Raw genomic sequence first — 16,184 nt, 5'->3', positions numbered from 1 at the left:
AAGTGTCCATCTCATTACATTGTCATACATTTTATCTCCAGGCTGTAGGCTACAGAAAAGGCCACATACAATTTTTTTTACCATATCCTATATGTTTTACATTTTTGTTAGAGAATTTTCGGGATGGAACGTTGGTGGAGCGCTTCAAAGATGCATCTCACCAACAGCACCCTGGAGAGGCGCGCTGGGAATGGACAAGCAAAATATTTAGCACCCCTGCCTTTGACAATTTGGGCACTGCTTATCAAAGGGCTAACGTTGAGGAATCCTTCTTCTTTGGAGATAAACTGCAGTGCAGTTGGCATCAAATATGTTGCATTACCGCCCCCAACTGGACTATAATATAAATCCATCAGCGCTCACCTAAAAAGCCCATATGCCACTGGTTGAGAGAAATTGTCATTGTTTTGGGCAGAATTATGTGAGGTTTTATGTGTGTTGTTGGAAGTGCGTCTTGGTCAGTTTAGCTCAGAAAAGGCAATCTGCCGCCACAGGCGACTGCCTAATGAGCGGTGGGAATATGAGATATGACTTCAGAAGAGTTAGAGGGTGTGTTGAGTGTCCCGTGCTTCCAGGCCGTTGGCATGGTGCAGGAGCAATAGGGTCAAAGTAGCGGAATGGGGTAGTGGATTTTTAATGAGTGTAGGGTTAGTTGGAAGGTTTTTATTTTTCCTCTTTTGTATCACATGTACAATGGATTTATATTATAGTCCAGTTGGGGGCGGTAATGCAACATTTGATGCCAACTGCACTGCAGTTTAACTCCAAAGAAGAAGGATTCCTCAACGTTAGCCCACGCGGGTTGTTGTTTCGAAGGAATCCGCGCTAGTTATAAGCACCAATAACAAGAAGATCATGGGGAAAAATAAACAGACGAAACCCGCAGAGGCATTTAAACAAGGTGCTACGACTGGGCAACATCCAAGGTAACGCTGACCAGCTGGTTCGCTCTTTGTCGTACAGGCTTGCTAGCTATCTAAGTTAGCATGCTAGCTATCTTGAGAGTTAGTTAGCAATGAGCACTCGGGAGGCCGGCGTCCCTCCAGTCCAGCGCTTTCTTGCCAATCGCCTCATTCACTGGGCGCCCGCGATAAACCTCATTGTCATGTGGCAGCGGTGCTAGTGCCGTTTTCCTCATCCGGCGACACTACAGCTGCCAGTCGGAGGCAAGACCCCTTTTCAGCATCTAGTCAACAGCATGCGTACTCCCTCACCACACAGGGTTGGGTAGGTTACTTTATACATGTAATCCGTTAGTTGCTAGTTACCTGTCAAATTGTAATCAACGTAACTTTTGGATTACCCAAACTCAGTAACGTAATCTGATTACATTCTGTTACTTTTAGATTACTTTTCCCTTAAGAGGCATTAGAAGAAGACAAAAATGTATGTTACCAATTGAACCACATCTATTGCAGGATAAATCAATGTTAAAAGTTATATAGCTGGGCATATGGATGTTACATTTTACTTTATGGGTTGGTTATGTAGGCTTCTTCTAACCCATCACTTTCTACTACATATAACGTAAACTCACCCCATTCCGTACAAATGTGCGCAACTGCAACATTCAAACGAGGCTACAAAGAAAACTAATGGGACTGTAGCGACTGTGTTGACTTCAAAATCGGGGGTGTGAACTAGGTTTCTATTCAAGCGTTGATCGACATGGTAATGGCTCTATAGTATTGGAGAAAAGTTGAAAACACGGACCCTCCGTTACATCGTGACGTGTCATGTCGTAACGTACAGCACGCATAAAGCAACTATTTCTGTCTTACAATCTCTCTTCACCAGGTGTAGCACTTCTCTCATCGTTTATAAACAAGAAATGGACAGTGGCGGGGGTAAGGGGGGGATACCTAGTAATTTTTTTGTGTCATCGTTGCATGCGATCAATATTCTCAAAGCCGCTGTTTACTTCTAAGATCATTTTAGCACTGCCCTAAAAACCCGATTCAAATTCGACAAACCTTCAAATAGGTATGTAATGACACATTATATAAACTCTTTATAGTGTTTCATTTACATTTTAGATGTGATAAGTTGGACAGATCGAGTGAAAAAATGCAATTTTCCCACACAACATCTCTCCTTCTCACTATCACGCATTAGTTTCGCTTCCCCACCCGCCATTTTTAAATAGACCCGACGGGGCTCATTGCCTGCTTGAATTATGCAGAAACGGGCAGCATTTAAGTCATGTAATTGATAATGTTGGAAAGGGGAGAAATTGTGCTTTACAATGGTATTAAAATTACAGTTGATCTGGAAGTATTACGTTTTTGGGGCGCTAAAATAAGGGCAATTGTACGGACCAAGGCGATGTACGAGTTTACGTTAATAATACGATTAAATTTTACTTGGTTTTTAATGTAAAGATATATCAGAATTCCAATAAATGTTATACCCCCTTGATCTTCAAGAATAGGACTTGGAAATGTGGAAGTATAGAATAGCTGAATTGTTTTACCTGAGCATAACCCCCAAATTATGGATTTATTACGCAGCCCTACTCTGTTGTTTATGATTTTGTCATTGAGGGCTGATTGGGCTTATTGATTCGAGTTGAAAAATAAATGCTGCGCTCATGGAAATGGCATGCTTGAGCACTACTGGAAAAGGCCATATGCTGCATTTGCTATAGGCCTAATGTTAAATGTTTTGTTGGTGACACTTTAATGTCTTGATAATCCACAGATGAAACAATAACAATGGTCTCCCCGTCTCTGTTTTGGTAAAAAGCTGAGTGATGGGCCTGGAGAAATGTAACCACTCTCAGATTAATAGACAAAGTCAAAAGTTTGGACACCTACTCATTCCAGGGTTTTTATTTTATTTTTACTATTTTCTCATTGTAGAATAATAAGACATCAAAACTATGAAATTACACACATGGAATCATGTAGTAACCAAAAAAGTGTTAAACAAATCAAAATATATTTGAGATTCTTCAAAGTAGCCACCCTTTGGTTTGATGACACCGTTGCACACTTTTGGCATTCTCAACCAGCTTCATGGGGTAGTCACCTGGAATGCATTTCAATGTGCCTTGTTAACAGTTAATTTGTGGAATTTCTTTCCTTAATGCGTTTTAGCCAATCAGTTGTGTTGTGACAAGGTAGGGGTGGTATACAGAATATAGTCCTATTTGGTAAAAGACAAAGTCCATATTATGGAAAGAACAGCTAAAATAAGCAAAGAGAAACAACAGTCCATCATTACTTTAAGACATGAAGATCAGTCAATCAGGAAAATGTCAAGAACTTTGACAGTTTCTTCAAGTGCAGTTGCAAAAACCATCAAGCGCTATGATGAAACTGGCTCTCATGAGGACCGCCACAGGAATGGAAGACCCAGAGTTACTTCTGCTGCAGAGGATAAGTTCATTAGAGTTAACTGCATCTCAGATTGCAGCCCAAATAAATGCTACAGAGTTCAAGTAACAGAAACATCTCAACATCGACTGTTCAGAGGAGACTGCGTGAATCAGGCCTTCATGGTCGAATTGCTGCAAATAAACCACTACTAAAAGACACCAATAAGAAGAAGAGACTTGCTTGGAACAAAAAAACACGAGCAATGAACATCATGGAAATCTGCCACTGGTCTGATTTTTGGTTTGATTTTTGGTTCCAACCGCCATGTCTCTGTGAGATGCAGAGTAGGTGAACGGATCTCTGTTTGTGTGGTTCCCACCGTGAAGCATGGAGGAGGTGGTGTGGGGGTGCTTTGCTGGTGACACTATCTGTGATTTTATTTAGAATTCAAGGCACGCCTAACCAGCATTCTGCAGTGATTCGCCATCCTATCTGTTTTGCGCTTAGTTGGACTATCACTGTTTTTCAACAGGACAATGACCCAACACCTCCAGGCTGTGTAAGGGCTATTTTACCAAGAAGGAGAGTGAGGAGTGCTGCACCTGGCCTCCACAAACATCTGACCTCAACACAATTAAAATGGTTTGGGATGAGTTGGACCGCAGAGTGAAGAGGAAATCAGCCAACAAGTGCTGAGCATATGAGGGAACTCCTTCAAGACAGGTTGGAAAAGCATTCCATGTGGAGCTGGTTGAGAGAATGCCAAGAGTGCAATGCTGTCATCAAGGCAAAGGGTGGCTACTTTGAAGAATCTCAAATATAAAATATATTTTGATTTGTTAAAAAAAAAATGGGTTTTGACTGGTACTGTATACCTCTTTTTAATTATTTTTTATATTTTTTAAACACTGATACTGGAGACCTTCAGATGAGTCTTGTAAGCAAAACAGAGAACACCATTGTGTTCGTGAGAGTCAAATTTCAATAGAGTGGTGTTATTCGTTGTAGGCCAAACTGTTCAGATGCTACATACGATTTTGTGAGAAGACCAATTTTCGGATTTGTCTCATGGTCTGACAAACACCGCTCTAGCTCTGCCACCTTTCACTGCAGATGCGGAAGGGCGATATCGGCAGATGCAGTGGATTGAGATGCAGCCCTGGCAAAAACACAGTTGTCTCTAGCTTAAACAGACAGATTTCTTTTGGGGGGGTACTTTTTACCACTTTTTTTCTCCCCAATTTTGAGATATCAATTGGTAGTTAGTCTTGTCCCATCTCTGCAACTCCCGTACGGACTCAGGAGAGGCGAAGATCGAGAGCCATGCGTACTCCGAAACATGACCCTGCCAAGCTGCACTGCTCGCTTAAGCCGGAAGCCAGCCGCACCAATGTGTCCAAGGAAACACTTTACAACTGGCAACCGAAGTCAGCGTGCCTGGCCTGCCACAAGTCGCTAGAGCACGATAGGACAAGGACATCCTGGCCAGCCAAACCCTCCCCTAACCTGGATGACGCTGGGGCAATTGTGCGCTGACTCGTGTCTCCTGGTCGCGGCCGGCTGCAACACAGCCCGGGATCGAACCCGAGTGTAGTGACGGGCACTGTGATGCAGTGTCTTAGACTGCTGCGCCACTCGGGAGGCCTAAACAGACAGATTTTGATGAGGATTTGTTTATTATGTTAATTGTTTTTCTGCAGGGGCATGACCAGTGTAGGCTAAGGGTTAAGCTTGAAAAGCTGGTGAATGGCTGCTTCCTGGGATTAAAGGAGAAAGTCTTCTGTAAAGAAAGACTTCTGCTATAAGGCCATCTGTATTTATCTTTTAATGCTGTCATCTCGGTTTTCATTTGAAGCATCTTTTTATCCTTTGCTTGTTTGTAACAATTGCAATGACATTTGCAACTTTGTATTTGTAGTCAACTTCGTTCTGAAGTTATCAGCGGTCGCAGAGATAGATAAGCAACTTCATTCTATATTCGTCTGTGTATAAAGTGACCATAGATGCTTTTTTGCCCTTCTAACGACACACTTACAGTAGCTGTTCTACAAGTGGTCTGAGGCAGCTGTTAAATAATAAGCGTTTTCAAGTGCAGTTTTAGTAATGATGGATTTGGGAGATTTTAACGATGCTCCTACTAAGTTTCTAAAGTTTAATTTAGCTTTGAGATGCTTTTGGCAAACCGGGCCTAGGGCCACCGTGTGACGGCTAAAGTGACCGGATTTAAAATATTTTCATAACTCACCAAAGTAAAGAAGTTGCTAGAGTGCTGACAAACTTTTCTCTGTATGCTCAAGCTTCTATTTCTCAAAAATATATCAAATATTGAGCACTTTGTTTAACGCCAAACCAGTTATGGTCCATGCACATGCGTCTGATGCACATGCCGCTCGTAGTGCACGTTCAACGCATGCGCATGTACCCGAGATGGCCAAAACATAATGCTGCCACAAATGACCATGTGACCAAATATTGTGATGACTTCTTGTTTACACATGATTTTACTTGGTTTACTTGGACTAAATAAATGTCTTTCTTTTTCCATAAATTAATTGCCCCTCTAGCAAGAAGCCTAAACGAGATGGCAAGCCCAGACAGAAGGAACATCTTGAGCAGATTCCCTTCCGCCTTCGAGAGATTATGAAAAGCAAGGAGAGGATTAAGATGGGGCCCAGCAAGATCAAGAAGATGAAGAAAGGTCAGTCATCATGGAATTCTAACCTTTAATATTGTTCTAAATCCTTGATTAGGCCTATACATGAATGCCCGTAGTATTAGCGAAGGTATTTGATACTTATAAAAACTGACTTGTCTTTCTTAAAAGTTTAATTGAAGCTCTGTCTTCCAGTACTAATTTTCTGTCCTGTTCCTTATATTCTTTACTTGGATCCCATTAGCTGACGCCATCGCCCTCACTCCCAAACCCAAACCAGGGGAGGCTACAATCGGAGATATCCCTGTTCCACACTTCCGTAGAAAGAAGAAGGAGAGTGAGAAGGCGTACCTGCGGAGGATGGGCAACGAGGCGCAGCACGTCCTCTTCCTCACCAAGAACCAGATAGAGAGACAGCCAGAGAGGGAGCTAGAGGAGCAGGAGAAATCTGCTGGCACCGGGAAATGCAAGTCTGACAAGAAGAAAGAGTGAGTGAAGCCAGACAAACATTCTGTCCCTCAATTCCAACCCAACCCCTAGCCCCTCCTTTCACATAGGCCTACACTTTTGTTTAATTTTTTTTGGACTTTGTTGTTTATTGGTTTAACGCAGCGTTTCCCAAACTAGGGGTCGCAAGAGAAACACTGAAATAGAAGGGGGGGAATGCTTTGGTTCACAGAACCGGGGTTACGTCAGTAGCAGCGAGATGCAGTTGTAATAAACAGCAGCTTCTTTTTTCTTCCGACACATGTGGCTCTATCTATTGAACGGTTTAAGCTACATCACTGAAAGTTAAGACTCTAAGGAACATGTATATGTCTTCTGTTTCCCACTACCGTGCCCACAATCCGGGCAGGACTCATTAGAACAGAGTAAACAAGACCAGGCACTACATCAGACTGGAGAAAAAAGAACATCAATGTTCTTTTTCTGCACAGAAGATCATATTGCCTGATGATCTTTTGAACTTCTCAATGCCTTTCTAATGCATTTGTCACTTCAAACCATACTTTCTTCAGATTGAAATACTGTGAAGGGTAGAGGTCGACCGATTTATGATTTTTCAATGCCGATACCGATTATTGGAGGACCAAAAAAAGCCAATACCGATTAATCGGACGATTTTTTTATTTATTTATTTGTAATAATGACAATTACAACAATACTGAATGAATACTTTTATTTTAACTTAATATAATACATCAATCAAATCATTTTAGCCTCAAATAAATAATGAAACATGTTGAATTTGGTTTAAATAATGCAAAAACAAAGTGTTGGAGAAGAAAGTAAAAGTGCAATATGTGGCATGTAAAAAAGCTAACGTTTAAGTTCCTTGCTCAGAACATGAGAACATATGAAAGCTGGTGGTTCCTTTTAACATGAGTCTTCAATATTCCCAGGTAAAAAGTTTTAGGTTGTAGTTATTATAGGACTATTTCTCTCTCTACCATCTGTATTTCATATACCTTTGACTATTGGATGTTCTTATAGGCACTTTAGTATTGCCAGTGTAACAGTATAGCTTCCGTCCCTCTCCTCGCCCCTACCTGGGCTCGAACCAGGAACACATCGACAACAGCCACCCTCGAAGCATCGTTACCCATCGCTACACAAAAGCCGCGGCCCTTGCAGAGCAAGGGGAACAACTACTACAAGTCTCAGAGCGAGTGACGTCACCGATTGAAACGCTATTAGCGCGCACCCCGCTAACTAGCTAGCCATTTCACATCGGTTACACCAGCCTAATCTAATCTCTAAGCTTGGGAGTTGATAGGCATAAACAGCTCAATGCTTGAAGCATTGCGAAGAGCTGCTGGCAAAACGCACGAAAGTGCTGTTTGAATGAATGCTTACGAGCCTGCTGCTGCCTACCACCACTCAGTCAGACTGCTATATCAAATCATAGACTTAATTAAAACATAACAACACACAGAAATACGAGCCTTAGGTCATTAATATGGTCAAATCCGTAAACTATCATTTCGAAAATAAAACGTTTATTCTTTCAGTGAAATGCGGAACCGTTCCGTATTTTATATACTACTATTAACAGGCACCGCATCGATTATATGCAACGCAGGACAAGCTAGATAAACTAGTAATATCATCATGTAGTTAACTAGTGATTATGTTAAGATTGATTGTTTTTTATAAGATACGTTTAATGCTAGCTAGCACCTTACCTTGGCTCCTTGCTGCACTTGCGTAACAGGTAGTCAGCCTGCCACGCAGTCTCCTCGTGGAGTGCAATGTAATCGGCCATGATCGGTGTCCAAAAATGCAGATTACCGATTGTTATGAAAACTTGAAATCGGCCCTAATTAATCGGCCATTCCGATTTTTAATCGGTCGACCTCTAGTCAAGGGTACTATCGGACTGATTTACAATAGACTGTCATAGCCCCTGGGATCTCAAAAAAACAATGGAACCCTTAGTTTAACGCATCAAACAAAGACTACGTTTAAGGTTGAGTGTGATGTTACCTGCTTTCTACAGCGTGATGACCATGTCAATTTGCCCCCGTGTGATAATAAAGTTGACAAACTATCCAACCCCTTCAGATCTACAGTAGTGTCTAGGAAGGAGGGGTTAGGGGTTGATTTAAAATGAAGCTTTTGTATTTAGTCTAAAATGTAGTGGTCTCAAATTCCATCCGTAATCGTTTGTTCTCTCCTGTGTGACTGCAGATATGATAAAAGCCGGCTGGACAGGCTACATAAGAAGAAGCAGGTCAGACTGGAAGAGAAGGCAGAAAACGACATGTTCATAGGTATGTATGGATTTTCAGCAGAGCGTGCTGTATATCAGGTAATTAGAGATGTATACATGCAGCCACCATCATATTCTCTATCCCTTAACTTTTAGATGAAGTTGCCTTTGGAGAAGTTGCCATGGCACCACCGACTCTGAGTATCAAGCCCAGGAAGGCACTGATCAAGCCCCAGGTAAGTGTGTGTGCATGTGAGCACGTAAAAAGAGCTATCCTCATTTTAATTATATTACTCCCCAGAGGGGTATAATACGATGCAAGCTAGATTACTCGGGATTTGCTTAAGCTAGCCTGCTTTGGTTAGCTAAACATTCCAGCTCAGGCTTTATCCATGTTTACGAAGGTGGATATTGATCGTGCACCTGCCGCCTGCTCAAGCCGAGCTTGTTACTGTGTGCTCATGCCGCACAAGGCTAAGTCATACAAAAGGTTTACTTTGCGTGAAGTTTCAAGTGCATCTTGTCATTACTAAATGTATAATGTGATGCCTTTTTTAATTAATAAAATATTTAATTAGTCCTCTTCCTCAAATGAAGAGGATGATGACGAGAGTGAGGGAATCGGATTTAATTGTTCCTCAACTCGCGGCTCAGGCACTGGGCTCCCCAGTGGCGCAGCGGTCTAATGCACTGCACATCGGTGCTAGAGGCGTTGCTACATCCTGCTGTAATTGGGAGTCCCATAGGGCGGCCCACGATTGGCCCAGCGGCGCCCAGGGTTGGCTGGTATAGGCCGTGATTGTAAATAAGACTGTGTTCTTAACTGACTTGCCTAGTTAAATACATTTAAAAAAGTTTAAATAATAAAACAATTATTCAGGGTAAGTGGAGTTAGCCCTGACTTAGACTGCCCCGGAGCAGGTTAATTCTGAAGGATTCGTTGCCTGGTTAAAAGGTGAGCCACTTTAGTGTCACCGGTTATCCCGAGTTGAACTCTGAGTTGACCAGTGTTCGCTCGCTAACTCCTCTATCTCACGTCTTAGTACACCACTCTGGCATCTTAGAGTAGTGCTGATCTAGGATCAGTTTTGCCTTTTAGATCCCAATGAATAAGATGTAAAAAAAATATTTCACCTTTATTTTGACCGGGAAGTCATACTGAGACTAGGGTCTCTTTTACAGATGAACCCTGCATAAATACTATACATCAAATGTATACAAAATTTCAAACCTATTAAGAAATAGACACATTTATCAACATTGAGGTCTCCGATCATTACTCTGAATGGACCAGGGGTGGACCAGAACATCTCATTTCAGTGAGTCCTGTAAGTTATTCCACATAAAGGGTGCAAAAAAAGATAAACGCAGCTTTACCCAACTCTATGGAGAACGACGGGGCCAAATCCAGTCTTGGGCTTGGTTTATCGACAAAGCCCCCATGGAGAAATTTCGTATCTATCGTCGTTAATTCAATTTAGACTTACAAATGACCAAACCCAGTCTTAGGCTTACTCTCTCCTTACATACGAGGCTCAACCCACTCTTTTATACAAAAGACAATGGTGAGTTCTATAACCATCACCAGTAATAAACCTAAGGGCACAATGGAAAACAGCATCTAGTAGTTTAAGTGTAGATTATGCTGCATGCATATAGATAATATCCCCAGAATCTATAATCGACATAAGTGGCCTGGACAACTTCCTTCCTATTAACAAAAGTCAGACATGCTTTGTTTCTGTAAGAGAACACAACCTTGAACATTAACTTTATCTGCTCATTGACCTTTTTTTTAAATGACAGTTTGTCATCAAGCCAGATACCAAAATATTTGTAGGAAGGAACTCGCTCAATTTGTGTACTGTTCAAACTAGTCATTTACACATTTTTATTTATATCTGGGTTATCTGACCTAGAAAAAAAGCATGTTTTGCATTTAGCATTAAGTTTAGATCCAATAATAACCTCTGCAGTGCTTGAAAATCAGACTTCAAATGTGAAAAGGCTTGGCCAACTGATGGAACAATGGAATAAAACACAAATGAAATATATGTATTTTACAGCATTACCAATGTTATTTATATATACTGAACAAAAATATAAACACAACATGCAACAATTGGAAAGATTTTACTGAGTTCATATAAGGAAATTAGTCAATTGAAATTAATTAATTAGGCCCTAATCTATGGATTTCACATGACTGGGCAGGGGCGCAGCCATGGTGGGCCTGAGAGAGCATATGCCCACCAATCAGAATGAGTTTTATCACACAAAAGGAATTTATTATAGACAAAAATATTCTTCAGGTGTCCAGGTGGCTGGTCTCAGACGATCTCGCAGATAAAGAAGCCAGATGTGGAGGTCCTGGGCTGGCATGGTTACACCAGGTCTGCGGTTATAAGGCCGGTTTTATGTACTGCCAAATTCTCTAAAATGACGGAGGTGGCTTATCGTAGAGAAATTAATATTAAATTCTCTTGCAACAGCTCTGGTGGACATTCCTGCAGTCAGCATGCCAGTTGCACGCTCCCTCAACTTGAGACATCTGTGGCGTTGTGTGACAAAATTGCTCATTTTAATGGCCTTTTATTGTCCCCGGCACAAGGTGCACCTGTGTAATTATCATGCTGTTTAATTAGCTTCTTGATATGCCGCAACTGTCAGGTGGATGGATTATCTTGGCAAAGGAGAAATGCACACTAACAGGGATGTAAACAAATCTGTGGACACAATATGAGAGAAATAAGCGTTTTGTGTGTATGTAACATATTTTATTTCAGCTCATGAATCATGGGACCAACACTTTACATGTTGCATTTATATTTTTGTTCAGTATAGATTGTAAACAGTATTGGGCTGAGTATCGAACCTTGGGCCACCTCTTTATGCGGGGCTTCCGAGTGGCACAGTGGTCTAAGGCACTGCATCTCAGTGCAAGGCACTGCATCTCAGTGGTTCGAATCCAGGCTGCATCGTGATTGGGAGTCCCATAGGTCGGTGCACAATTGGCCCAGCGTCGTCCGGGTTTGGCTGGGGTAGGCCGTCATTGTAAATAAGAATTTGTTCTTAACTGACTTGCCTAGTTAAATAAAAAATTATAATTATAATAATTGTGTAACTCAAAGCTCTCAGATTTGACCCCATCTACTTCGATGGCCTGAGTTTTGACATTGAGATTATTATGAAACCATTGGCAAGTATCAGTACCCAATGCTATTGAGGACAGCTTATTCAACAGAATAACATGGTCTACAGTATCAAAAGCTTTTAACAAGTCTACAAACATGGCAGCACAATTCTTTCTATCTAAGTCATTCGTAAGATCATTTACAACAAGCATGGTAGGCGAAGTGGTGCTATGTTTAGGTCTGAATCCGGATTGATTAACATAGAAATTAACTTGGTTTGTTGACCAATGATTGTAGTAATTTCGCAAGCCTGGAAATGGGTCAGTAATTATCGAGATCACCACTATCTCCGCCCTTATGGAGTGTTATCACAAAAGCTGCTTTCGACACTTATGGAATATTTCCTGATACAGTGTGTTACTGTGCCAGCAATGAGGGGCACTGCATACTTACGCAAATACGGGTCAGCCCCTAATGATTTCTTGGTGGCAATAGCTAATAAGGCAGCAATAACTTATTTCTGTGATTTGCCAAAAAGAAAAACCCTGACTACCATTTCCCAAGTCACGTGAGATTGACTGACCAATGGTTCTAATATTTTCGCAAGACAAGGGAGCCTGGAAATGGGTAGATAATTATCAAGATCACTACTATCCCCGTCCTTATGGAGTGGTAACACAAAAGCTGCATACCACACTTTTGCAATAATTCCACAGATGATCCTAGATCAGCACTCCGACCTTGAGACGCTTTATGAATACAGGCTCGGATGAGTGGCTCTAGACTATTGAATAATGTTAGTCCTTCTTCTCTCTCCCTTCCAGGGTGTGTGTAAGGGTCTCCTGCTGAACTCTCTGCTGGGCCAGACCCAGCTCTCCACAGCCAAGCCGTCCATGGCCAGGCAGAGGATGATGGAGGAGGAGAGGCAGCGGGTGGTGCAAGCCTACCGCCACCTGAAGAAACAGAAGCAGCATCAGCAAGAGGCCAAAGCAGCTGGGATAGAGAAGCTGAAGAACCTCCAGTGAGACTCGTGGTCCCATTCTCTGCCTCGCTCCTCCAAGGTGTTCACTTCTCACTTCTCACACTGTCCAAATAGAGTGATGCAACATTTTTTTATGTGGCTCTATACTCCAGCTATTTTTATTTGAGATCAGGTGACAGCATTCCAATATTCCTTGTACACAATGACTACATCAAGCTTGTGACTCTACAAACCTGTTGGATGCATTTACAGCTTGTTTTGGTTGTTTCAGATTACATGTTGTCCAATCGGAAGTGATTGGTGAATGATGTATTTTGTTTGACTCACTTTTATTGTGAGACGAGATGACGTTTGTGAACACTTCTACATTAATGTGGATGCTACCATGATTATACCATGATTATGAATGAATGATGAGTGAGAAAGTTAGAGGGTCAAAGATCATACCCTCCAAAAATGTTTGTCACCCATTATTGGGAATGGTGAGAGCTTGACATGCTTTGTTTTAGCCTCTAACTTTCTCACTCATTATTCATGATTAAGTCATGTTTTTTCTTAATCATGGCATTATCAGGATTGATTTAGAAGTGTTCAGAAACTTATCTACTCACTTAGAAAATAAAATGACTCCTTTCAGTAAATCAGATAAATATGAAAATACCCTCAAATTAGAGGTGACGTTCTGTACTGTCACCTGATATGAACAATTTATCTCAAATCCAAAATGCTGGAGTACAGAGCCAAATTTTGTGGACTGGTGTAAGACATATGGTGGAGAGTCTGTAAACCCCTGTAGCCTATGCTTAAATCAATGCTTTTTAATTAAATGGAGGTGAGTGAGCAAGTACACATTTCAGGGTGAAAGATGGGGAATTTGGCTGCATTGAAGATGAAGCACCAAATCTAAGTGGAACCACATGGAGGGGACAAGGGTTAGCTCATCTGATCACCAAGCAGTTCATATTCCTCTCCCAATCTACAGTGAGTTTTTGTGGACACTGGGATGGATTCTGGCTAGTATTGAAAGGACCAGACCTCCTGCACATATGGACTGATTCACTGTTTCTCCTTGAATAAGTAGCTTTCCTACCTACCTGCAGGCCTTGCCATTTATGTCAGGTACTTCTGACTGTCGGTGCCACTGTTTTCTGTATTAACTATCTTCTCTTGTGGCAATGCATGACTGCTATGACATGGACTAAATTATGACTCTTTGGGGACTTTAAAACCTCTAACTTTTCCATGCAGTTTGGATGGAATGAACCACATACAGTGCCTTAAGAAAGTATTCAAACCCCTTGACCTTTACCATGTTTTCTTCCGTTAGTTTTTCTAAAATTGATTAAATTGATTTTCAATACCCCATAATAACAAAGCAAAAACAGCGTTTTAGAATTTTTTGCAAATTTATTCTAAATATCACATTTACATAGGTATTCAGACCCTTTACTCAGTACTTTGTTGAAGCACCTTTGGCAGCAATTACAGCATCAAGTCTTCTTGGGTATGACGCTACAAGCTTGGCACACCTGTATATGGAGAGTTTCTCCCATTCTTCTCTGCAGATCCTCTCAAGCTCTGTCAGGTTGGATGGGGAGCGTTGCTGCACAGCTATTTTCAGGTCTCCAGAGATGTTCGATCGGGTTCAAGTCCGGGCTCTGGCTGGGCCACTCAAGGACATTTAGAAACCTGTCCCGAAGCCCCTCCTGCATTGTCTTGGCTGTGCTTAGGGTTGTTGTCCTGTTGGAAGGTGAACCTTTGCCCCAGTCAGAGGTCCTGAGCGCTCTGGAGCAGGTTTTCATCAAGGATTTCTCTGTACTTTGCTCCATCTTTGCCTCGATCCTGATGAGTCTCCCAGTCCCTGCTGCTGAAAAACATCCCCACAGCATGATTCTGCCATCACCATGCTTCACCGTAGGGATGGTGCCAGGTTTCCTCCAGACGTGAGTTTTGGCATTCAGGCCAAATATTTCAATCTTGGTTTCATCAGACCAGAGAATCTTGTTTCTCATGGTCTGAGTCTTTAGATGCTTCTGGTAAACTCCAAGCGGGCTATCATGTGCCTTTTACTGAGGAGTGGCTTCCGTCTGGCCACTCTACCATACAGGCCTGATTGGTGGAGTGCTGCATAGATGGTTGTCCTTCTGGAAGGTTCTCCCATCTCCACAGAGGAAGTCTAGAGCTCTGTCACTGACCTTCGGGTTCTTGGTCACCTCCCTGACCAAGGCCCTTCTACCCTGATTGCTCAATTTGGCCGGGCGGCCAGCTCTAGCATGAGTCTCGGTGGTTCCAAACGTCTTCCATTTAAGAATGATGGAGGCCACTGTGTTCTTGGGGACCTTCAATTCTGCAGAAATGTTTTGGTACACTTCCCCAGATCTGTGCCTCAACACAATCCTGTCTCGGTGCTCTACGGACAATTCCTTCGACCTCATGGCTTGGTTTTTGCTCTGACATGCACTGGCAACTGTGGGACCTTATATTGACAGGTGTTTGCCTTTCCAAATCATTGTCCAATCATTTGAATTGACCACAGGTGGACTCCAATCAAGTTGTAGAAACATCTCAAGGATGATCAATGGAAACAGGATGCTCCTGAAGCTTAATTTTGAGTCTGATAGCAAAGAGTCTGAATACTTATGTAAATTAGGTATTTCTTTTTTAAATATTTAATAACTTTGCAAAAATGTAACTTGTTTTTGTTTTGTCATTATGGGATATTGTGTGTAGATTACTGAGGATGATTTTTTTTTTAAATCCATTTTAGAATAAGGTTGTAATGTTACAAAGTGGAAAAAGTCAAGGGGTCTGAATACTTTCCAAAGGCACGGTATTATTTACAGCCCTGCTGTACCGAGCAAGAAAAGTTTGCACCTGCCATTCCCACTAGGTGGTAGTCAGGACAGAAACATCATCGGGGTGCTTCTTGTTATGTTATTAGTAATAATAATGATTATTTCTGGAGCGAATGTGGTATTGTTTTGAATAAAATGTAACGTTGTAACTACATACGGTTCCCAAATCATTAGGCTATAGCCTGTGTCATTCCTGCAGGTGCTGTTTATGTTATATTTGTTGCCAGTATGGCAAGTGGCTCAAATAATGTATTTCGATTGCATTTGTCAATATTTGTACAGAGATGGTAGTTTCACCACTCTAGTTCTAAAATCACATCAGACAGGTGTGGTTTTGTTTCAATGCAGAGGAGCTAATAATTGCTAGTTAATCTATAGAGGAGCTAATTGTAGAGGTTGGGCAGTAGGTAAGGCAGGGGTTTTCTTTTGTTAGACCTACGTAACAGACTCCCTCCACATATCTTAATGATGTCACCAAGCCTAAACAAATCAGCCTGGGACCCTCTGTTTACATCTGCAATCCCAAA

At 41.7% G+C, this 16,184-nt stretch overlaps 1 protein-coding gene across 2 annotated transcripts; it reads left to right on the top strand.

Moving 5' to 3' along the window:
• Positions 1-753: 753 nt before the first annotated feature.
• On the top strand, positions 754-15,811 carry ccdc137 (coiled-coil domain containing 137). Of its 2 annotated transcripts, none has more exons than XM_024012837.2 (6): positions 754-926; positions 5,885-6,018; positions 6,218-6,461; positions 8,665-8,747; positions 8,843-8,922; positions 12,645-15,811. In XM_024012837.2, exons 1-6 carry the CDS (start codon positions 856-858, stop codon positions 12,843-12,845), a joined length of 813 nt encoding a protein of 270 aa, XP_023868605.1. In that variant the 5' UTR covers positions 754-855; the 3' UTR covers positions 12,846-15,811. The 2 variants fall into 2 exon arrangements, with proteins under 2 accessions (XP_023868605.1, XP_023868606.1); XM_024012838.2 differs by lacking the exon at positions 754-926 and adding an exon at positions 966-1,227.
• Positions 15,812-16,184: the final 373 nt, after the last annotated feature.

Source organism: Salvelinus sp. IW2-2015, linkage group LG20 (assembly GCF_002910315.2).
Source record: "Salvelinus sp. IW2-2015 linkage group LG20, ASM291031v2, whole genome shotgun sequence".
NCBI classification, from domain to species: Eukaryota; Metazoa; Chordata; class Actinopteri; order Salmoniformes; family Salmonidae; genus Salvelinus; species Salvelinus sp. IW2-2015.
Note: the sequence above shows the minus strand (reverse complement) of the source record. Positions and strands in the feature narration are given on the sequence as shown.